At 41.7% G+C, this 24,064-nt stretch overlaps 1 protein-coding gene across 4 annotated transcripts in view; it reads left to right on the forward strand.

The window, feature by feature from the left end:
• The window catches only part of LOC140194947 (uncharacterized), a 93,585-nt gene that overhangs the window by 19,379 nt on the left and 50,142 nt on the right, over nt 1-24,064 (forward strand). Inside the window, exon 1 of one of the 4 annotated variants that reach the window (XM_072252397.1) lies at nt 19,511-19,904. The exons of 2 other annotated variants lie outside the window; for them this stretch is intronic. In XM_072252397.1, the coding sequence (XP_072108498.1) occupies nt 19,767-19,904 (138 nt within the window). In that variant the 5' untranslated portion in view covers nt 19,511-19,766. Of the gene's footprint in view, nt 1-19,510; nt 19,905-24,064 lie in introns of those variants that run through there. One more of the 4 variants, XM_072252396.1, reaches the window with a different exon arrangement.

The raw sequence follows: 24,064 nt of genomic DNA on the forward strand, positions 1-24,064 counted from the left end.
GTCACAGGGGAAATGTGCAAACTTCTTACAGAGAGCGGTGAGAATTGATCCCGGACTGCTGACGCTGTAAAGCAATGTGATACGCCACAGTGCTGATTTCGGTCCCTTCACGTCCCTGCTGCTCAGCCTCCAGCAGTTGTCTCCACGTACACACTCATCTCCCCGCATCACAAACAAGAGAAAACCCGCAAGTGCTGGAAATCCAAGCAACACACACAAGATGCTGGAGGAACTCAGCAGGCCAGGCAGCATCTATGGAAAAAGAGTACAGGCGATAACTTGGGCCGATACCCTTCAGCAGGAGCTCTCCCCGCAATCCTGGCTTCATCTTGCCCTTGTCTTTTCCTTGTCTGCTTCAATCTATCACCCATCTGTCTCAGTCCCCCTCCCCCATCTTTCTCCATCTGCCAGTCATTCTGTCATCCATCACCTACTGGCCCTAATCTTATCCCTCCCCTCCTCCTCTTTATACTGTTTATCTTCCCTCTCCACTCTAAGTCCTGATACAGGATCCTAACAACTTCTTTCACCTCAACATCAGAATCAGGTTTAGTATCACTGTTGTGGGATTTGTTTTGTGGAAGCAGCTTGTACAATACATAATAAGAAAATACTACATAAATATAAAATTAAATTGAGTAATTATGACAAACGAAGAGGGAAAAAATAATGAGGTAGTGTACATGGGTTCATTGTCTATTCAGAAATCTAATGGCAGAGGGGAAGAAGCTGTTCCTAAAAGGCCGAGAACACGAGGAATTCTGCAGATGCTGGAAATTCAAGCAACACACATCAAAGTTGCTGGTGAGCGCAGCAGGTCAGGCAGCATCTCTAGGAAGAGGTACAGTCAACGTTTCAGGCCGGGACCCTTCGTCAGGCCGAGTGTGCATTGTTTCACCGCAGACCTCCTCCTTGATGGTAACAATGAGAAGAGGGCATATCCTGGGTGATAGCAGGCTTAATGATGGATGCTGTCTTTCTGAGGCATCGCTGTCCTCGATGCTGGGGAGGATAGTGCCAGAGGCGAGGGGAGGGAAAGGCAAGTAGGAGATCAATACAAGGGTGTTGACAAAGGGGAATGGGGCTTACTATGAAACAGGATTCTTGTGGCAAAGTGGGTGAGCTGCATTTTAGATAAAGTGAAATGTGGTAGGTGTCAGGAATCAAGTCTGACGTGATCAAGGCAACAATGAAATTTCTATGGCCGTGACATTGAGATAAGGGAGATGAGTGTTGTTTGTAAAAGCAGAGCTATACAGTCTGATAGATAGGATATTGGTCTGAAGTTTGATTCAATCTTGCAGAAAGCTGAGATTATCCAGCACTAGATATTATTCCGTGAGACAGGCTCGCCCCGATCAACATCAATGGGACCGCAGTTGAGAGGGAGAGTATCTTCAAGTTCCTTGGTATACACATCACCGAAGATCTCACCTGGACTGTACACACCAGCTGTGTGGCAAAAAAAGCACATCAGCATCTCTTCCACCTCAGGCGACTGCAGAAGTGCGGCATGAACCCCCAAATCCTCAAGACCTTCTACAAGGACAACATTGAGAGCATCCTGACTGGCTGTATCACTGCCTGATTCGGGAACTAGACCAACTTGCTGGGCACTGCACAGACTGGTACGGACAGCCCAGCACATCTGTGGATATTAATTTCCCTCCATTGAGGGTATTTACAGCTGCAGGTGCATAAAGAAGGCCTGGAAAATCATTGGGGTCACCAGTCACCCCAACCATAAACTGTTATAGTTGCTTCCGTTTGGCAAACTGTACCACAGCATTAAAGCCAGGACTAACAGGCTACAGGACAGCTTCTTTCTCCAAACCATTAGACTTATAAATTCACATGTCTGTACATTGCGATGGAGTCATAATACAAAGATTTTTACTCGCTCACGTTGTGGGATGGATGTAAGATTTAAATAAATTCATTCATTCATTCATTCTAGGCAGATGAAACTGAAGTTCAGTTGGAGTGCCTTTGGCTGGATCTGAACAAACATTTCAATTCATGTCTACCTTCTTGCCAGGTTAAACAAAGCTAACCTGTTCTTCCATTCCTGCTATTCCATACCTACCTCAGCATCGCCTGCCCACTCTCTATACTCTTCAAAACCATTCTCGGCCTGCTTTTGTGGTGTCATGCCATGCTCCTACTCCAACAGGAAGATGAATATAAGCAACAGAAAATGACAAGGAATTGTTTCCCAGCAATCTCTGTTAAGAAGAACAGAAAGGCAGACAGAGCTATCAACACACACAAAATGCTGGAGGAACTCAACAGGTCAGGCAGCATCTATAGAGCGGTATAAACAGTTGATGTTTTGTGCCGAGGCTCTTCGTTTGGGCTGGAAAGGAAGGGGCAAGAATACAGAATAAGAAAATGGGGGGTTCGGAGGGAATACAAACTGGCAGGTGATGGGGAAAGTAGGTGGGATGTGATGTGGGATAAAGTGAGAAGCTGGGAGATGATAGGTGGAACAGTAATTTATAAATGCTGAAGTAATAATCTAAGAAAGTTTTTTTAAAAAGTGAGTCATCATATATAAACATTAATTGTTTCCTCCTACAGTGTTTGCCATTCTGTTGACTGACGGTTTCCAGTAGTACTGTACATCACTGTGACATATATACTCAGTGGCCACTTTATTAAGTACACCTGTACACCTGCTTGTTATTGGAGCTATCTAATCAGTCAATCATGTGGCAGCAACTCAATGCTTAAAGGCATGCAGACATGGTCAAGAAGTTCAGTTGTTGTTCAAACCAAACATCAGGATGATGAAAACGTGCGATCTAAGTGACTTTGGCTGTGGAATGATTGTTGGTGCTATATGGGATGGTTTGACTTGTCTCTGAAACTGCCGATCTCCTGGGATTTTCATGCACAACAATGTTTAGTGTTTACAGAGAATGGTGCGAGAAACAAAATCATACCATGAGCAGCAGGTTTGTGGACAAAAAAAGCCTTGTTGATGTGTGAGGTCAGAGGAGAATGGCCAGACTGGTTCAAGTTGACTGCAGTTCAAGTAACCACACGCTGCAACAGTGACGTGCACAAGACTATCGTTGAATGTACAACACATTGAACCTTGAAGTGGATGGGCTATAGCTGCAGAAGATCACGAACATACATTTAGTGGCCACTTTTTTAGGTGCTGTATATGACGTTCCTTGTTTTGTCAATCTCACTTCTGTACTACCTTTTCCTGCACATTCATTCAACCACAATGAAAACTTGATGAAAGTGTTTAACTTACAGAGGATATGTCAAACAGCAAGTTTTATCCGGTGTAATCTCAACATCTGTTGGAAGCTACCCAATGGCAGTGCACATACACTGTCTCTGGGAAGGTTCCTGGATAGTTTTCTAGGTAGGGTAGCTCTATCAGATCCGGGGGACAGGACATTAAAACAGCATGGTGATATTTCAGTGGAATACCTTCTCCCAAGACAGCAAAAGACAGAGGCAGGTGTAAGGTATTAAGTTAGATCACTTTGTAGAGATCCGTTTTCACCTTGACACGAAAGAGTCCTTTTCTGTTAATCAGTGTCAAAATAAACCAAATTAAATCCACTGTGGTTCAATGTTGTGAAATAATAAAACGTGAAAACTCCCAAGCGGGGTGAATACTTCTTATAAGCACTGTATCCTCATACAATAGGGACATTGTATAGGTTCTAGATAGGCACAAGGATGTTAGAAAAAGGAGGGTTATCGGCTGTGTAGGATGGAAGGGTGTGATTGATGGTGGAGTAGGTTTACATAGGGTGATGTAACGTTGTGAGCTAAAGAGCCCACATCATGCTGCACTGTTTTATGTTCAATGCTCTATCAAGCCCTTAATAATTTTGTACTTTTCTGTCAGATCACCCTTCATTAATCTGAAGTATAGACCCAGTCTGCTTGATGTCTCTTCCTACGGCAAGCCGTGCATCGCAGGAATCATTTGGTGAACACAATCACCTTTCAATGTCTCATTAACTTCTCTAATTTTAGTTTTTTTTTCATTAATGCTAATTTCTTTGAGCTTCTTGTTTACTCTCTATCTGTAGTCTTCCCCTATTTCTTGGAGGTTTTCCTCCTCTGTAAAGGCCAACACAATTTACGTATTTCTATGAAAAGCAAATAAATGTAGATCCTGCAAATCAGAAATAAAAAATACAGAAAATGCTACAGATTCTTAGCAGATCATCTAATGATTCTTAGCAGATCACCTAATCATTCATTCTGTATCTATCTATCTCTCTCTCTCTTTCCCTCCCTCCCTCTCTCTCTTTCCCTCCCTCCCTCTCTCTCTTTCCCTCCCTCCCTCTCTCTCTTTCCCTCCCTCCCTCTCTCTCTTTCCCTCCCTCCCTCTCTCTCTTTCCCTCCCTCCCTCTCTCTCTTTCCCTCCCTCCCTCTCTCTCTTTCCCTCCCTCCCTCTCTCTCTTTCCCTCCCTCCCTCTCTCTCTTTCCCTCCCTCCCTCTCTCCCTCCCCCTCTCTCTCTTTCCCTCCCTCCCCCTCTCTCTCTTTCCCTCCCTCCCCCTCTCTCTTTCCCTCCCTCTCCCTCCCTCTTTCCCTCCCTCTCCCTCCCCCTCTTTCCCTCCCTCTCCCTCCCCCTCTTTCCCTCCCTCTCCCTCCCCCTCTTTCCCTCCCTCTCCCTCCCCCTCTTTCCCTCCCTCTCCCTCCCCCTCTTTCCCTCCCTCCCCCTCTTTCCCTCCCTCTCCCTCTTTCCCTCCCTCTCCCTCTTTCCCTCCCTCTCCCTCTTTCCCTCCCTCTCCCTCTTTCCCTCCCTCTCCCTCTTTCCCTCCCTCTCCCTCTTTCCCTCCCTCTCCCTCCCCCTCTTTCCCTCCCTCTCCCTCCCCCTCTTTCCCTCCCTCTCCCTCCCCCTCTTTCCCTCCCTCTCCCTCCCCCTCTTTCCCTCCCTCTCCCTCCCCCTCTTTCCCTCCCTCTCCCTCCCCCTCTTTCCCTCCCTCTCCCTCCCCCTCTTTCCCTCCCTCTCCCTCCCCCTCTTTCCCTCCCTCTCCCTCCCCCTCTTTCCCTCCCTCTCCCTCCCCCTCTTTCCCTCCCTCTCCCTCCCCCTCTTTCCCTCCCTCTCCCTCCCCCTCTTTCCCTCCCTCTCCCTCCCCCTCTTTCCCTCCCTCTCCCTCCCCCTCTTTCCCTCCCTCTCCCTCCCCCTCTTTCCCTCCCTCTCCCTCCCCCTCTTTCCCTCCCTCTCCCTCCCCCTCTTTCCCTCCCTCTCCCTCCCCCTCTTTCCCTCCCTCTCCCTCCCCCTCTTTCCCTCCCTCTCCCTCCCCCTCTTTTCCTCCCTCTCCCTCCCCCTCTTTTCCTCCCTCTCCCTCCCCCTCTTTTCCTCCCTCTCCCTCCCCCTCTTTTCCTCCCTCTCCCTCCCCCTCTTTTCCTCCCTCTCCCTCCCCCTCTTTTCCTCCCTCTCCCTCCCCCTCTTTTCCTCCCTCTCCCTCCCCCTCTTTTCCTCCCTCTCCCTCCCCCTCTTTCCCTCTCCCTCTCCCTCCCCCTCTTTCCCTCCCCCTCTTTCCCTCTCCCTCTCTCCCTCTTCCCTCTCTCACTCTTCCCACCCAGATGGTGTTTGACCAGCTGAATGAAATGTGTTTGTTTTATTTCTCTGCCATTTCCTTTCCTTATTCCCACTATAATTTCTCCTGTCTCTGTCTGTAGGGAACTCACATTAACATTTGTTTATAATTTTCTTTTCATATGTCTTTAGAAACTCAACTTATATGCTTCAGTTAGCCTGGGCTCATTTTCTGCTTTCTTTTTCCTTATTAATACCTTGGGTCTTCTTTGCTGAATTCTAAAAGTTTCCCAATCCTCAGCCTTATTGTTTTTTTTTAGCAACGTTGTAAGCCTTTTCCCTTTAATTTAATGTTTATCCTCCTGATAGTCATGGATTGACCACTTTTCCTAATTGGCACCACAGTTTATAGGACCAGATTTAATAATTGTAATTTATTGGTTCAAAAGAGCACATTGCAAATTTTTTTGTAAGCTGCTAACACATAATTTAGGCATTGGAATGATGAGATAAGGCGGATAAGAGCCATTTGTAAAAGCAACTTTATGCAGTCTGATAGAGAGGGATATAGTTTATGCAGAAGCAAACATGCAACTCCACAAAAGCTAAAAAATAAATCATCCATAATATCACTAAATAATCAGATGTTAAATGAGAATCTCAAGCTCCAATGCTGAACCAGTTAAACTTTTCTGGAATTTCCATTGTTTCCACTGGCATGCTAAAAATAAAGTCCTGATTAATATCCAGTGACTTGGCCAAGAGTCCATACAACTGAATTAATGCAAGCTGCTTACAAAATGGAAACCATTTTCTAACTCAGTCGATTTAATTAATTTGCTGTTGCTAACTTCAGACTAATATTTTCATGAATCTCGGTGTACCATATACAGTGAGATATCAAATCTGTTTATATTATTTATGGTTTTGCTACACACACAAAGAAATTAAATCACTTCTATTATTTCCTTCATTCACAGAGACATTTTATTGAACTTCTTAAAGCTCACTTACTTGTCCTTCAGCTCTAGTAACAAAGGAGTCTGTGGTCTTCTTTGTTACTACATGTAATTATAGGACCATCCAATTGGTTTCCCTGTCACTTCACTCTGTCTCCCCTCATGCACCTCCCAATCTTCACCCACACTGTACAATGCTGCCACATAGCCCTGCCATAAATTTCAGATTTTCTTTAATTTAATCCGTGTTCCCTCATGCCCTCTACAATATGCATCTTGGCATGGTTTTTTACTTGATAATCTTTAAGACATTGTAGATAGTTAAGTTGGTAGTGCTGTTGCTCTGAGATCCTGGGTGTAAAATTAACTACAGTACAGTACAGTACTCCATTTCCAACTGAAAGTCAACCAACACTAAAGAGGTGATGGGAGCAATTTTTAAATCATTTCCATTGATGGATATCTCCATGAGAATTTTTGATTTATGTTCTTGACATCAGGATAGACTTTACAAGTCCAGTATTTTTTGGTTGCTTGCCATTCTTTGTGTATGTTTTTTCATAGATTCCATTGTATTTTATTATTCTTATAAATGTCTGCAAGAAAATGGTTCTGATGGTAGTATATGGTAACATATATACTTTGAACTTTAACTTCTAATGTGTGGAAAATTGATAGACAAAATTTGTAAGAAGTTGCAATGTTCAAGATTATAAAAATTACAACATTAAATGATGAGAGTAGTATTGATTTTGGATTGTTTTAGTCTAAAATAATGGAGTGAATGGAGAGGGTAAGATGTTTTATATCTGGAGTTCAACATTTGGAAGAAGCATGCCTTATTCTGATAATTATAGTAGAAGTCTCAAATCACCCCATAATGTTCATCCAAGCTGCAAATTTATAGATTGACATTTTTGCTCAATTACACAATATCCTCTTTCTCTGATGCCCTTGACTTCATTCAAAATCTCTTTATCCTGCTCATTTCCCCTGTTAAGGCCCCTATTTCTGCCCCATTAGATGGAAGATTAGCTTTATTTGTTACTTGTACATTGAAACAGTCAGTGAAATAAGTCACTTGCATCAGTGACCAACAACCAGTCCGAGGGACAGGCTGCAAGTACAGATTTGAATATCTGCGATGGAGAATAAAAGAACCATCCCCGGCAAGATCTGTTTGAAAAACATAGAAAGATTATTAGGTTTGCCTTCCTTTGCTGAAACAGTTCTCTTTTCAAAAGTGGATGTAAATATAACTTTTGACCTCTCTTTTCTGTCATATCTTCTGGAACCACCCTCCTGTGTCTCTTCTATCATTCCTAATGAAAAGAACTTTATGGATTTTTTTTGTTGTCAAGACAAAAGCCATCCATTCAGTGTTCCCTGACTTACCCTGCTGCTCCAGCCATGTTTCCATTTTTTTCCTACTATTCATCACTTAATGTCATTTCTTTACGGGGACTTGCCACCTTCAAACTCAATATATTTCCACCAAATTGTCTGACTTCCACCTTCTGTATCTCCCTCTTATTTTAGCCAATTTTGTTATTTTTTTCCTTGCCTCCAAAGCTTTTTGACTATTTTTAGAACTGTGAGTTTTGCCAAACTCTTAATCAAACTCTATCTTTGACTAGAATCATTTCAACTGTGTTGGGTATGTGGCCAAGTGGTTAAGGCATTTGTCTTGTTACCTCGAGGTCGCTATTTCGAGCCTCAGCTGTGGCAGCGTGTTTTTGCCCTTGAGCAAGGCACTTGATCACACATTGCTCTAGTTTGTGCGAGGAATGGCGCCCCACACAGACTTCCAATCTGCGCCTTTTAAGGCATGAAAATGTCCAATGCAGGCCTCTCATGGTCTGAGTCGACGTTTCCTCCCCCCCTTCAATATGTTGTCATTGACGAAATATGTGCTCATCTTTTTAACAGTTCCAATCTTATTTCTCCTCCCACCAGTTACATAAAATTGTTTGATAACATGATTATCCCACCTCATTCTTCAAACCAGTTGATCTCACCATCCTTCTCCATTGCCTTTCCTCCATAATTCACAAAAATGTGAAAGAAATAGAGTTAACAGCCAGCTACCTGGCTCCACGTACATACCCTGCCATTAAATATCGTAACAGTTGATCAGCCCCAGACTTCAAATCCTGTTCTTTGTAAATTTCCTGTAAGTCTCAATACCCAAATCATTCAAAAAAAATCTATCTCTTCTTTAAATATCTCCACTAATCTAGTCTCCATAACCCTCCTGGTTAAGAAATTGCAGGGATTCACCACGTTGTGTAAGAAGAAAGGCTTCCACTTTCCTAATGTTTACATGACCACCTTGTACCTATGTTCCCTTGTTTAAGACTCCCATTTGTGAGCACATATCAACAGCTACCTTGTCATGGCCCCTTAGGAACTAAGATGTTTCAATAAAACCAACCCTCATTCTTTTAAACACCAGTTCAATAGATTGGAACTGTCTCTTCCTCGTTCCATATTTACCATCACTCGTTTTTCTTTACTCTCTCTGCAATTTTTTTTCTCCCTCTACAACATGAATTTTGAAGACTCCAAGGATCTAAACTTGGTTCTCAGCCACAGGTAGCCCTTCAGGAACATCACCCAAGTCGTCGTCAAGTTTACTGGCATTTCGACCATAAACTGCTGGTACAGTACACAGTAAAAATGAAACAATGTTCCTCCAGGACCCTGGTGCTACATGAAACAACACAAAACTACACTAGACTAAGTGAGACAACACAAGGCTACACTAGACTACGTAAAACAACATGAAAACTGCACTAGACTACAGACCTGCACAGGACTACATAAAGTGCACAAAACAGTGCAGGGCAGTACAATAATTAATAAACAAGACAATAGGCATAGTAGAGGACAAATTACAATATAATAATAAATAATGTAGATGTCAGTCTGGCCTCTGGGTATTAAGGAGTCTGATGCCTTGGGGGAAGAAACTGTTGCACAGTCTGGTCGTGAGAGCCCGAATGCTTCGGCACCTTTTGCCAGATGGCAGGAGGGAGAAGAGTTTGTGTGAGGGGTGCGTGGAGTCCTTCACAATACTGCTAGCTTTGCGGGTGCAGCGTGTGGTGTAAATGTCTGTAACAGCGGGAAGAGAGAACACAATGCAAGTTCCTTGTGTACATGATAACACTTAGCTCTCTCACGCCCACTCTTCCTGGACCCTCATGTGTCTCTGATTTTTCATGTTATTTCCCTAATGTCAGTAGAAATTTCTTCCAACCAGCCTTTAGAAAAACCCCTATCAATCTGTGGCTGGCAAGCTTTTTTTCTCTTCTGCCCTCTATTCTTTGCTTCTTGGCTTGCAACCATTTTCTAAGACAAATGGATCCTCCTCAATTATTCTATTTAGATCCTCCAACCCCACACCCCCAAATTAATTTTATCCCTTCATTAAAATTTTTTTGGTTCCTATCACATACTCCATTACCCGGGCACAACATGCGACTCATTTTAGAGGACGTGTAGTTCATGTTCTATGTGTTTCTGGTTTCTGGCTACACCTATCATTGTTATTTTGCGCAATTTTGACCAGGGCACTTCAATGCAGATTGGCTGTGCAGCCTGCAATTAATGAACGACGCAGCACTAAACTGAACTGAACTAAACATTCCTAAACTGTTTCAAGGACTCTGTGGTTTGATGTTTAATATTCTGTGTGTAATTCACTTGTATTTTGCCATTTGCGTGATTTGTTCTTTGTTTGTACGTTGGATGATTGATGTTTTCTTTGAATGGGTTACATGGCGTTTCTTTGTTTTGTGGCTGCCTGCAGGAGGACAACTCTCAATGATGTATATACTGTATACATACTGTGATAAATGTACTTTGAATCTTTGAATCCTCTGGTAAACTTAAAGCTAAGTCGAACTACAAACGTATCTTTACCCTAAACATGTCTGAACCTAAGATGAACCTCCTGTTCTACTCATTCAATCACCAAAACTACCTATTTCAATACATCCATCACTGCCTGATTGGCACCCTCCTTCAATTCATGTGGTGCCGAAATCCTAATCCATGCATTTTCTCTCTCAGGAGTTGACTAGAATAGAATAATAGCACATCTATGACATGGAAGGAGGCTGTTGGACCATTGTTGGAAAAACCAGATGAAACTATTCCCACCTTTCAGCACTTGATCTGTAGCCCTGCAGGTTGAGGTGCTTCATTGGCAACTCCTATCGTTATTTAATTGGGGTAAGGTTTTATGCCTTAACCAGATTTTCAATGGTGAGTTCCATCTCCTGGGTGAATAGACTTTCCACATGTCCTCTGTAATCCTCTACTAATTAAACCCATTCTCCATGCTTGTATTTAATTAATCTCCCAAACAAAACACTAAATTCTGAATCAAATTTATATATATATATATATATATGTGTGTGTGTGTGTGTGTGTGTATATATACTTTAAATATATACCCTGTAGCAACTCTGGTGTTCTTTCTCCCTCATTGTGCTGAATCCTCGAAACCTACTTATTTCACGTTACAGGAGCCGAGACTGCAGGCCCAGAGGTATCCTGTCCTGAGGTTGGAGGCCAGTTTATGTATGAAATTGTGAAATGGGCTTCTTTTGCTGAATATTGTGGGCATGCTATATTGGCACCAGAAAGTGTGGTGACACCTGCTCATTCTTGGGTGTGTTTTTTTGTTAACGTAAATTACACATTTCAATGTATGTTTATTAAACACAAAATAATCTGCAGATGCTGGGGTCAAAGCAACACTCACAACACGCTGGAGGAACTCAGCAGGTCGGGCAGCATCCATGGAAACGATGAGTCAACGTTTCGGGCCAAGGGTTCCGCGGATGCTGCCCGACCTGCTGAGTTCCTCCAGCGTGTTGTGAGTGTCACTGTATGTTTCATTGTCCGGGTCATAGGTGAATCCGAATCTGAAACAACTTAAAATTTATCAAATTTCGCAACATATTCTGGTGATATTAAACCTGATTCTTTTTTATTACATTGCTGTGAGAGACATTGTGTTTATTTAAATGACAACATGCAGCACTCCAAAATAAGTATTGCTTGAAGCACCTTAGTAAATTTCTGAGATATGATACAACAGTACATAGTATACAGCCTGCCCTTATTGTTCCACGAATGACGATCTTTATAATACAATCTCACTTCCAGTCTCAGTATCTTCCATCACTCAAATGTGCCATTTCAGTGAAAGAATGAAAAATAGTTTCAGGTATATGTTTGCTCTTCCTTCTTGAACTTTTCAATATAGTGCCCTCAGTAATGCTAAATTTGTGTTTTTTTTTCATTGCAGAAGAAGCTCATGAAACTGATTATACACTGATCTCACTGAGAGTGGCCCTGGGTGGCCCATTGCATAAGGATAGTCTTAGCAATCACACCAGGCCATTATTAAAAGCTTCTCTGGGAACGCAGCAGAACGGCTCCTGTGCCTTGGGCGTAGGAAAGGGACTCAAGTCTTGGATTTATGGCATCAAATTCCTCAAAGATATAAGGCAAAGTGGATGAACAGTTTTTTTACTGGTAACCATGCACTCCTCTGAGTGACTTAGTATAATTAATTTGGCAAAGGAAGTTAAAAAGGAGTGCTGTAACAGAAGAATTCTTTTAAAGATGTTGTCAAGCCTCCTTCTACTGTTGGGCCTGAACTCATCCAGATAAGTGGAGAGTATTTCATCGTGCATGAACGTTTGAGTCAGGCTGTTTCTTCTCCAAATTGCTTTGGGTTCTCATGGATAACTGTTAAAAAGAAAGCTGCTGATATACATAAATCTCTACATCAGCATTTCATTTTCTATTATTATTATTATAATTTAGTCATCGAATCATAGTTTTCATTTGTTGCATTTCTGGTGAATTGCAGTCCTACATTACATACAGTTCCAAAGAAATTGCTCTTGACTTTACTGAATTTAACCAATGTAGCAACAATTGATTTTGGGTTAAAGGGAAAGATTCAGCCTCTTGATGATCACCTTCTAGTAACTCCTGCTATTTGTTCTTGTAAACTTTGGAATGCGGGAGAAAACTGGAGCAACCCAAAGAAGCCCACGTGGTTGTGGGGAGAACGTACAAACTCATCACAGACAGCAGCGGAATTGAACCCAGGTGCCTGCTACTGTAATAGTGTTCTGCTAGCCACAATGCTACCTTGCTGCCCCACAGAAACATATGGGTTCATAGGTTAATTGGTCACATGGGTGAACTGGGCGGCCCTGGCTCACTGAGTGAGAAGGGCTGTCACTGTGCTGTATCAATTATTTCATTCTTCTTTACATTTGTGGATGACATTAAACAATCTTTAACCTCTAAGTATATATAATAATAATAAGCTTCACCATAAATAGAGTTCTGCTGCCAGCGTCCATTGACTTTTCATCCATCATGATGATCTTCACTGACTTTCGTCCACCAAAGTAAGACTAAGTCATCCATCCATATTGACAAATTTCCCAAAGGCCTACTTGATCCAAACTCAGTAAAGGGATATGATATTAAACCACTAATAAAAAAACACAACTCATATTAATTATTAAATGAATTTAATAAATCTGGCAAGTTATGGATAGGCATTGCTTTTGAAGTTGCCCTAGCAAGCTATTTAATTGGAAAAGTAAGATACAGTGATAACATACTTTGCATTAATGTAGAACATATTTGAATAAATTTCCCCGAAGCACAACTGAAAGCTAAGATGATTTTGCCAGTGCTATTTCTTTTGAAAATGAACCTTCCTCTAGTCGCACCTTGTATGTTGGTGCCCACATCTGTGTCCCATTGTGTTTTATGCCATCATGGTTCTGCATACTTTGAACTTGTTTCCTCCAACTGAACAAATGTCTTCAAATCTTTGCTTTCTGTTCCCACAGCTGGCTTTCTCTAACTCTTCTTTTGCTTATGTGCTATTAGACTTTTTCAGACATCTACTTTTGGACAAATCATAGCTAAAATAAGAAAAAACAGAACTGCCAACCTTGATTCCAGCTAACTTTATACCCTCATCACTGACACCGCTCTCCTTCATGGCCAAATCATAAATAATTTGCAAATACAACATACAGTCAGTGTCGTGATAGTTTCTGACTTTGAATTCAGCTTTACTGATGTTTACAACCACTTTCTGTTTGTCTAATTCCATCCCATTACGCATCTTTTGTTTTCCATCCTAGCTACCAGCTATAAGACCATAAGACATGGGAGCAGAACTAGGCCGGTCACCTATCAAGTCTGCTCTGCCGTTCCATTATGACTAATTTATTATCTCTCTCAACCCTATTCTTCTGCCTTCTGCCTTTAACCTTTGACGCCCTGACTAATCAAGAACCGATCAACCTCCACTTTAAATATACTCAATCACTCGGCCTCCACGACCTTCCATAGAAATTAATTCCACAGATTCACCACTGTTTAGCTAAAGAAATTCCTCATCTCAGTTCTAAGTGGACACTCCTCCATTCTGAGGCTGTGCCATCTAGTGTTAGACCCACCCACAATAGGAAACATCCGTTCCACATCCACTCTATTTAGACCTTTTAATATTCAATAGGTTTCAGTGGCATCTCCCCCTCATTCTTCTAAACTCCAGTGAGTACAGGCACAGAGCCATGAAACGCTCCTTGTACGTAAGCTCTTTCATCCTCAGAATCATTTCCGTGAACCTTCTCTGGACCCTTTACAATATCAGCACATCTTTTCTTAGATAAGGGGCCCAAAACTGCCCACAATACTTCAAATGCAGTTAGGCCAATACCTTATAATGCCTCAGCATTACATTCTTGCTCTTATATTCCAGTCCTCTTGAAATGTTAACATTGTATTTGCCTTCCTTAGTACTGACTCAACTCACAAATTAACCTATACCCTCTTCCAAACTTCTGCATTTCCTTGTCTAAACCCTCAGTTTGGCCAAACCCTTTAAAACTACGCATAACCCAAAATGTTTAAACAGCTGTTTGGTTACTATTCCACACATTTTCTTCATCTGAAAATCCATATTTTCCTCATGTGTTTGAAGCACTTTAAATGCTCTATAAGTGATAAGTGTTGCTTTTCTTTAACTCAGTGGTGCATGTTCTTTGTCAAGCTTTCAGCTGAACATCAAATTAAGTGAAACCTGCACGTAGTTATGGTTCAAAAGAAGTACAAGTTCAAAGTACATTTATTATCAAGGTACATATATAACACCATATACTACCCTGAGATTAATTTTCTTGTAGGCATTCACAGTAGAGCAAAAGAAATACAATAGAAAATGGACAACTACGCACAAAGACTGACAAACAAACAATGTGCAAATAAAAATAAATAAATTAAACAGATAATATTGAGAACATGTTTTGTAGAGTCCTTGAAAGTGACTAGAAGGGTTGTGGAATCAGTTCAGAGTTATCCACGCAGGTTCAGGAGCCTGATGGTTGAAGGGCAATAATGGTTCCTGAACCTGGTGGAGTGGGAACTAAGCTCCCTGTACCTTTTCCCCGGTGGCGGCAGCGATAAGAGAGCGTGGCCTGCATGGTGAGGGTCCTTGACAATGGATGCTACTTTTTGTGGCAGCGCACTTGTCAATCTGCTCAGTGGTGGGGAGGACTTTCCATGTAATGGTTGGCCATATCCACCACTTTTTTTTTTGTAGGCTTTTCCATTCTTGGGCATTGGTGTTTCCATACCAAACCATGATGCAGCCAGGGTCAGGATGCTCTCCACTGTGTATCTATTGAAGTCTCTCAACGTTTTAGATGACGTGCTGAATCTGTGTAAACTTCTAAGAAAGTAGAGGCACTGCTGTGCCTTCTTTGTGGTTGCACTTACGCAAGTAGTAAGTAAGAAATTAGTGTTCAATGTCATGTGTTTTGTACTTCTCATGCTGACTCTTCACATGCAGAGTTCTAATTCATGCTGGAATGTCACTCCATAGTCACCCATGACGTTCTTCAATGTGTGTGCAGTCTGTGATTTATTCACTAAGGAAATTGTTGCCGCTGACAAGGCCAGCCCTTCCAGAATCTACTTCATGTAGATATTCCAATAATAGGGTTAGCTAAGGTATTCCAGGATTTAGATAATCTAATGATGAAGGATTGGCGATAAAGTTCTAAGCCAGTATATGTGCAATCTAAAGTGGAACCTACAGTTGATAGTCTCCCCAAGCATCTGCTGTTCCTTTTATTATCTTGGGGCTAGAAGCTGTAAGTTTTGTAGGTTCTGTCAGAGTATCTAGATGAGCATTTTGTAGATGATACACACTCTAACCACAGCACTTTTTATAGTTCAGGCTTATTTAGGGTTGTATATGGGGTGCTAAGCAAGCAGATTACTACTTCCTGAATTATGTTAAGCTTCTTTGCAGTGTTGGGCCTGAACTCATCCAAGCAAGTAGAGTGTATTCCATCAGATTATAGATAATGGGAAGACTCTGGGGTGTCAGCAAGCAAGCTACTCACTTTGGAATATACAGCCTCTGACCTACATCTTCGGCTGGTCCGGTTGAAATTTGGTAAATATTATCCCCCACAATGGTAATGCCATTGAATATCAAGGGTGGGCAATTAGATTCTCCCTCATTGGAGATGACCATTGCCTGGACTTTTGTGGTATGAATACCCTGAGTATTATCTAGGTTTTATAAAATGCAGGCATGGACTCAGTCATTTGCTGAGAGTTGCAAAATGAATTGAACATCATGCAACTAACAGCAAGTATTTCCTTAAACCTAATATTGGAATGAAAGTCACTGACCTGCCATTTGAAGATGGACAAGCTTGGAACTGAGGAATGTCTGTAGTGAAGTCCTGTTGCTGGTGGGATTGGCCTTAAATAATCAAAGCCGTCTTTCTTTATGAATAAAGAAAGGTTATTGAATATTTTCCCCAGTGGCTTCAGTTTTATCCTACTCATTAATGACACACAAAGCTACTTTGATATCATAGAAAAAACGTACAGCACAATTCAGGTCCTTTGGCCCACAAGGCTGTGCCGAGCATGTCCTTACCTTGGGGGTTACCCGTAGCCCTCTATTTTTCTGAGCTCCATGTACCTATCCAGGAGTCTCTTAAAAGACCCTATCATATTTGCCTCCACCACCGCCACCGGCAGCCCATTCCACGCACTCACCACTCTCTGAGTAAAAAACTTACCCCTGAAACTCCTCTGTACCTACTTCCAAGCAGCTTAAATCTGTGCCCTCTCGTGCCAGCCATTTCAGCCCTGAGAAAAAGCCTCTTGACTATCCGCACTATCAATGCCTCTCATCATCTTATACACCTCTATCAGGTCACTTCTCATCCTCTTTCGCTCCAAGGAGAAAAGGCCAAGTTCACTCAACCTATTCTCATAAGGCATGCTCCCCAATCCAGGCAACATCCTTGGAAATCTCCTCTGCTCCCTGTCTATGGTTTCCATGTTCTTCCTGTAGTGAGGTGACCAGAACTGAGCCCAGTACTCCAAGTGGAGTCTGACCAGGATCTTATATAGCTGCAACATTACCTCTCAGCTCTTAAACTCAATCCCACGATTGATGAAGGCCTATGCACCGTATGCCTTCTTAACCATAGAGTCAACCTGCACAGCAGCTTTAGTGTCCTATGGACTAGTACCCCAAGATCCCTCTGATCTCCACACTGCCAAGAGTCTTACCATTAATACTATATTCTTCCATCATATTTGACCTACCAAAATGAACCTCCTCACACTTATCTGGGTTGAACTCCATTTGTCACTTCTCAGCCCAGTTTTGCATCCTATCAATGTCCCGCTGTAACCTCTGACAGCCCTCCACACTATCCACAATACTCCCAACCTTTGTGTCATCAGCAAATTTACTAACCCATCCCTCCACTTCCTCATCCAGGTCACTTATAAAAAAAACAAAAGCAATCAGATTACCCTTACCTCAGCTCTTTGCTTCATGTTTCATCCAAGGGGTTTGATGAAGTCTGGAACCAACTGGCCCTATCTTCATTGGTACAGCCAGGCCTTATTGGTCTCATAGCCTTTTATATAGCAATGGAGTTAGCTACATCTGGATACCATTTGGAGTGAGTGGAAATTGGCTTCTGTGACAGTGACAAATCTCAGGAGAAAGCTGAAATGGATCATCTACTAGCCACTTATGGCTGAATATGGTTGTGAAAACTTCAGTTTTATCTTCAACAGTCATATGCTAGGCCCTGACATTATTGAGGATGATTTTTTTTTTGCTGGACCCTTTTCCTCCCATTTGTAACTAAATGTGGTAGAAGTCCAGGGCTTTCAACCTATCCAGTGGTTCTGGGATCACATAGCTTAAGTTATCCTATGCTCCTTTGAGGACATGTGAACACACGCACATACAAAGACTTTTGTTGGTGCTTTCCTTCACCCTGCTCCTAACCAGGGTGGATCCACTCACTGTTCTGTTTCTTTTGGAAGAGCAGGGGATATGCTCAAAATCAAAGTAAAATTTATTATCAGAGAACATACATGTCATCACTTACAACCCTGAGATTCTTTTTCTGCTGGCATACTTAGCAAATCTTTAGAACAGTGTTAGACATTGAGGTTATAATTTGTGCTACTATATATTTCTGCTGCCACATGGTGCTTTCTGGTTTGTTAGTTTTGAGTTAATAAATCTATCCCAAGTCTATCCTATTTAACACTATTGTCAAACAAGAAAATTATGGGTATCCTCAATATGAAGGTGGTACTCAGAAGGATCAGTGGTAGTCACTTCTACCAATTTTTGTAATGGACACATCTGTGGCAGGGAAATTAGTGAGAAGAAGGTCAGATATGTGCTTCCCTGGTGTTGTTTTGTTCAATACATGCCACAGACAATTTTAGTAGCCACATCTTTAGTCAGTGTTGGTGCTACTGGACCATTCCGAAATCTGAATGTTGAGGACTTGCAGGGCTAACCTCGCTTTCCTTGGTCTCTCTTTGGGCGGGGGTGGGGGGGTGGTCTAACTGCTGGTAGAAGGTGATTTCAGCAGTAAATTAAGAATCACTCATGTACCAAGTTAAGTATAAATGCAAGATATTTATAAACCAAAATGAACTTTTAAGGTAGTTTTGTAGTCATCACTATAAAGACAAAAATCAAATGATTACAGAAGTGTAAATTCAACAGACTATGATTTGAATATGTGTCTCTGGGTCATCTCCAATAACTTAACCACACTTCTATTCCTCTAACGTGCTCCCCCTGTAGGACAGTTCGTGAAGCAAGCAGAAATATCACAATTTGGATTTGTGGCTAATATTGTGTGCTGTGACGATGCTTATTTCGAGGCCGAACTATATAAGCATGCACAAATATTCCGACAGGTATTTCGGAATAAATACTCCAGAACAGGATTATTTTTCTCTAACTTCTCGCTTAGAACAGCATCAAAGGTCAACTCCATTATAAACAACAAGGCCACCAAGCATTGTTCTTAACTACAGGGGAAAATAATTTCACAACGTACCAGCAAAGTAAACTGAGAGGTTTAAGATAACAGGTCAACCCATTCTTAACGCAAAACTAGGTGAATTAAAACAATTGTCTTCACTGAAGATAGGCCTGTAGACAGATTTTAAGATAACCAGACTTGAGGAATAGATCGAACAGATTTGGTTTGAAAAATCAGTTACATTACTCGAAAATGTGATCGAAGCAGTTTGAGTTTTTTAACTATATTTACATATGAGAGTAAATATTTGTAGGAAAGGGGGATGGAGGTGGGAAAGAGGGATGTGGAAGAATCCTTCGCATTGACTATTGTAAGTTTTTATAATTCGTTCTCCAAACGATGATCAAAACATTTCCTTTCGATGCACACAAAAATACGGAATCTTTTAAAAAGTTGATTGAATATCAACGGGGAAAGGTACGAGATAGTGTATTTTCTTTAGTTTAACTTAATCCTGTGGCAGCGCTGTATGTCCACCTCCTCGGATGACCTCATTTATTTTGAGCGCTTCCTCTCTCCACCTCCAGCTCTTCGCTGGGACGCTTAAGGAGGCGGGTGTCCGGCAGCCGGATCCTAAGCACTCAACTCCCAGTCCCTCCTCTCCAAAGGGCTGCCTGGTTAAGAGCATTGCGCAGGAATTTCCGGCGGTTTACGCCCTTGGTGGAATTACAAGCGCTGGGTGATTTTTGTTACCTGCCAGGAGTTGAGTACTCGTCCCTCCGCATTAGCTGCCGGAGGTTTCGCTCAGCTTCTGTTGGTACCGGAGACTTTGTTTCGAGTTCCGCTTGCGATTCCTCGCCGAAGTCAAAAGCAAAGCAAGAATCATGTCTGGTAGCAATTCGGCCACGATTGATACCGTGAAGAGAAAAATCCAGTTTTTGCAACAGCAGGCGGACGTGGCAGAGGAAAAGGCTGAGCAGCTACAGAGGGAGCTCGACAGCGAGCGGCAGGCGAGAGAGAGGGTGAGCAACGGACAGTCTTAACGTGGTGTTGGGTGTTTGCGGCATCCTCAGCTCCCCATGGCAAATCTCCGCAAATCTTGGCGCTGCATTAGTTTAACCACCGAGTCGGACCCTTCCACCCCCCCCCATGTAAAGTGGCGAGGACTAGCTCAAAGCTTCCTCTGACCTCCTGAGATTTATTCTAAGGAGATGTCTAGAACTAAGCTGTTGCCGCATTGCACGGAAACAAAGGTTGAATGTGGCTCTGAGTATTCATTCAAAATGGTGGAGGGAGGCTGGGTGTTGGCCAAGGGTTTATGGAGTCGGCACAACTTAAGCTCGGGATCGAAATCTCGGCTTCAGATCACTGTTGCCATCACCAAATTGTTCTTTATTTCATTGCAAGGCAGTAAATTTTGGTCTTTTAGAACGAGGTTACCTGATGTAAGACCAGTCTTACCTCTGATCTATGACATCCTTTCTTCCTAGTGTGCCGGGACGTGACTGGACTTTATGATAAGGACGGATCGGTGCTTTAGACATTGATTTATTTTGTACATTTTTTTATTGCCCGGCAAACTTAACGCAGCCCCAAAGAATTTTGTGCGGGTTTAATTCCGCCCCCTTCCTCCTCCTCGCGCCCCATTGAAGTTGGAGTCAGGGGGAATGCAGCGAAATCTGGCTGCTTCAGAGCGGCCCCGGGAGGAGTTACCTGCCGATCGCCAGCACCGACCAGGCTTTTCCTCTGACCGGGCACTTCGCAACATGCACAAATTCACTTTATGCACTCTTCAGTGAATGGGCGGGGTCCGGGTTTGACTTTGTAAGAGAACATTCCAGCCTTTTCGTGCTCTTAGCTGTTGGCTTCGCCAACATTTTTGTCGGAGTTTTCATATTGCAGTTGTGATCTCTGGGCTACGCTTTTAATATAAGACCTCCAGGTCTGCAAATGTGCTTGTATTCATCCACGTGCACCATTTTTAGATACTTTAATGTATTTTCCAGGATTATATTTTGACGGTCTGTAGCGCAGTCCCCCTTGGTAGATATTATTGCCATGTACTTCCATATAGACGTTTGAAAATGGGAAGGGGAGACTTGACACACTCCTTAAGATCAGTTTACTAAATTGAGCCATACTGGAGAATACTTGGTGCAGTTGTTGACTGACCATTATGAATGCCTTGCAGGTGTACTCAACAAAATATACAAAGGGATACCCATTCATATAAAACTGCTTCATCCTATTTGAGTCACCGTACTTGACTATTCTTGACGTGCATTTCTTGTTTCTATGTGCAAACATACAGTTAGAAAGTGAGTATTCAGAAATTGTTACATGATGAAGTGAAATGCCAAGGATACTTGTAGTTTTATTAATGTAGCAAACAAAAATTTCAGTACTTTGATTAGTTTCTCTTTTGCGGTGAATAGGAGATGGTGAATGTGGTTACTGGAATTAAAACTATTTTGCTAAATGTAAGTGTATATCTATGACATTTCTAGCCTGCTGTATTCATTTTCTAATTAGTTGATGTGTTTTTTTCCCCCAGCAAAGGGATGTGGAGATGAAGTGGGTAAATGGAAATATGAGGCATATAAGCCACCATCTCGTTTAAGTGACCTAATTGCATCAGATCTAAAGTGGCCTTCCCTTCTCATAGTACAAAAGAATTCTTCCTTAAAGATGATCTCACCATAGTTTGGATAACCACCTATCCTTTTGGCATTGGTTTATTATTGTCACATGTATCAGAATACAGTGAAACTTGTTTTGATACTGTTCATACAGATCGAGTCATTACATAGTGTGTTGAGGTAAAACAATAACAATGCAGAATAGTGTGTTGAGAGCTGCAGAGACAGTGCATACAGGGCAACCATAAAGTGCAACCAGGTAGATTGTGAGGTCAAGAGCCCAATAACTAAACTTTTAAGGGTTGTTTGGGCAATGCACAAACCAATATGACTGACACTCAGCTTTATTCCCATTCTATCAACTAAAGCCAGAACCCTCCCAAATTTCATGATCATTATGCAATACATTTTAAAATGAAAATTAACTGGTTCCAGCTTTTGTTCCAATCCTTATTCAGAAACTAGTTGTTCTAATGCAGGGGCTTCACAACTTTTTTTTTGCCATGGACCAACACCATTAAGCAAGTAGTCCGTGGATCCCAGGCTGGGAACCACTATTCTATGAATCCATTTCGTACTGTACCACTTACTTAGCTTGTTTTTATATATTGTAGCCTTAATCATGATTGATTGCAATTGGGTCAAGCTTAATGTGGTTCTTTATCTGCTTACCAAAGCTATCAGCTCAGGACAGTTGTGCTCTTCTGTTGAAATTGCAGATCTTATGTTTGCCAAGTGTAAATCTAAGCTGGCCTTGTCTTGCATCTCTTTTCTATGTTGAAGGTGGTAGGTCACTGTCCATTTGGACCCTGAGTTTGAACTTGGACTTTTGGGGTGTGCTGTTGTAGCCGACCCATGTTGCCATCTCAGAATGCTCATGTAGGACTCACCAAATTAGTTGGGAAAAGCAACCATGATTTTGTTTCATAACATCCCCTGCCCTAGCTTTGTTTTGGAGATCACTATGGGTGATTATAAATTCCCCACTGTTGCTGAGGCTGATGTTCCCTGTCTTTGTAAGTGGGGATTGACTATTTGATGCTGTGTCACCTGATACAAGGCTGGTTTCTTGTCTTCATGTGGTTTCAGTGTTCCGGTTGTAAATTGTAATCTTGAGCAGAGAGAAATTGGGATAATTACTGCTCAAGATTACAGTTTAGTACCCTGCATGGAAAAGGGCAAATGTGTCAAATAGGATTTGTATCTGATAATTTGCCTTATGATCTAAAAGTTTCAGTGTTTTTAACCGTGGAGTGAGGCACTAGCTGAGAATCAGCCATTCCCCTGCAAGAATGACCATCCTCAGAATAAATTCGAATATAGCTAAAAAGGAGCTTGAATGCTAATGTGACCAATTTTACTGAGAACTCACTGACTTGAATGAAAGATGGAAATTCTGTGCTAATTTTTTCAGTTGTATGTAAATGGCCTGAAATAATCACAAATCATTAATTTGGTGGATCTGATTTGGACGCTGTTTAATATGGTGGTCAAATCCAAATCGATATCAATTACAAAGATTCCATTACTTTCCAAAAGAATTTTAGTAGTGATTTATGATTCACTTTTTACATGTAAAGTTTGTGGCTTATTTAAAACTAAGTCAATGTGATTATAGTGAAATAAATTGAACTAGTTAATTCCAAATTTGATGATGGCTGACCAATCTTCATCAGAATTCCCTATATACTAATCAGTTGAACAGAGCCGGAGTACAAGTGATGGTGTTTAAATAAACTTTATTTAATAATTATTGCAAGTCCACATATAGACATACAGTGGAGGACATTATAAACTTTTTTTGCGATGACTCTCTTGCCAAGAGTACTCTTGGCTATGAAGAAGGCTTGGATAAACACAAATTGTATTGCTTGTAACAGGAACTTAGAGGGGACTTAATTGGGATGGATAAAACTAGGGAGCTCAGATAGAGTACATGGAAACTGCTTATTTCTCTTGGTAGAGTGGCATAAATTTGAAGAAATTAGTAGAAGGATTAGAGAGGAAATGCAAGGAAGTTTTTCACCCAGTTACTTTGAATAGCAATTTTCAAGGACTCCAATCTGTTTGCATTTTGGCAGGAGGTTTGGAGTGGGTGTGTATCATTGCTTTGGGAATAGGCGTATTCACTTGACCCCTTATTAGACAAGATAACTGTTTCCCTGTATATATGAAAACCAGGGACTGCCAATTAAGTTCATAAACTTTGTACTTTATTACATTATGACATGCTAATAACCTGAAATTCTTGCTTATGTACAGTACTTTAGCTTGACCTCATGAGTATGCATGATCGAGTGTTAAATCTTCTGAACACAGCTGGATTGAATGGTCTCTGAAGCAGCAACAAGGCGTTTTTTTTCAGTTTTTAGCTTCAGATAGCAATTATTTATGAAATGATTCAGTATTTAGTAGGATTCAATGTATAAGGAAAGATTGTTCATTGGGACACAATGAAAATAGTAATTGTGTCATTCGTTACTGTTTGAATCGGTTCAGTAAGCAAGTCTATCAATGTACTTTTTGCATATAAAGCTTGAGTA

The sequence above is a fragment of the Mobula birostris genome, chromosome 3 (genome assembly GCF_030028105.1).
Source record: "Mobula birostris isolate sMobBir1 chromosome 3, sMobBir1.hap1, whole genome shotgun sequence".
Classification (NCBI taxonomy): domain Eukaryota; kingdom Metazoa; phylum Chordata; class Chondrichthyes; order Myliobatiformes; family Myliobatidae; genus Mobula; species Mobula birostris.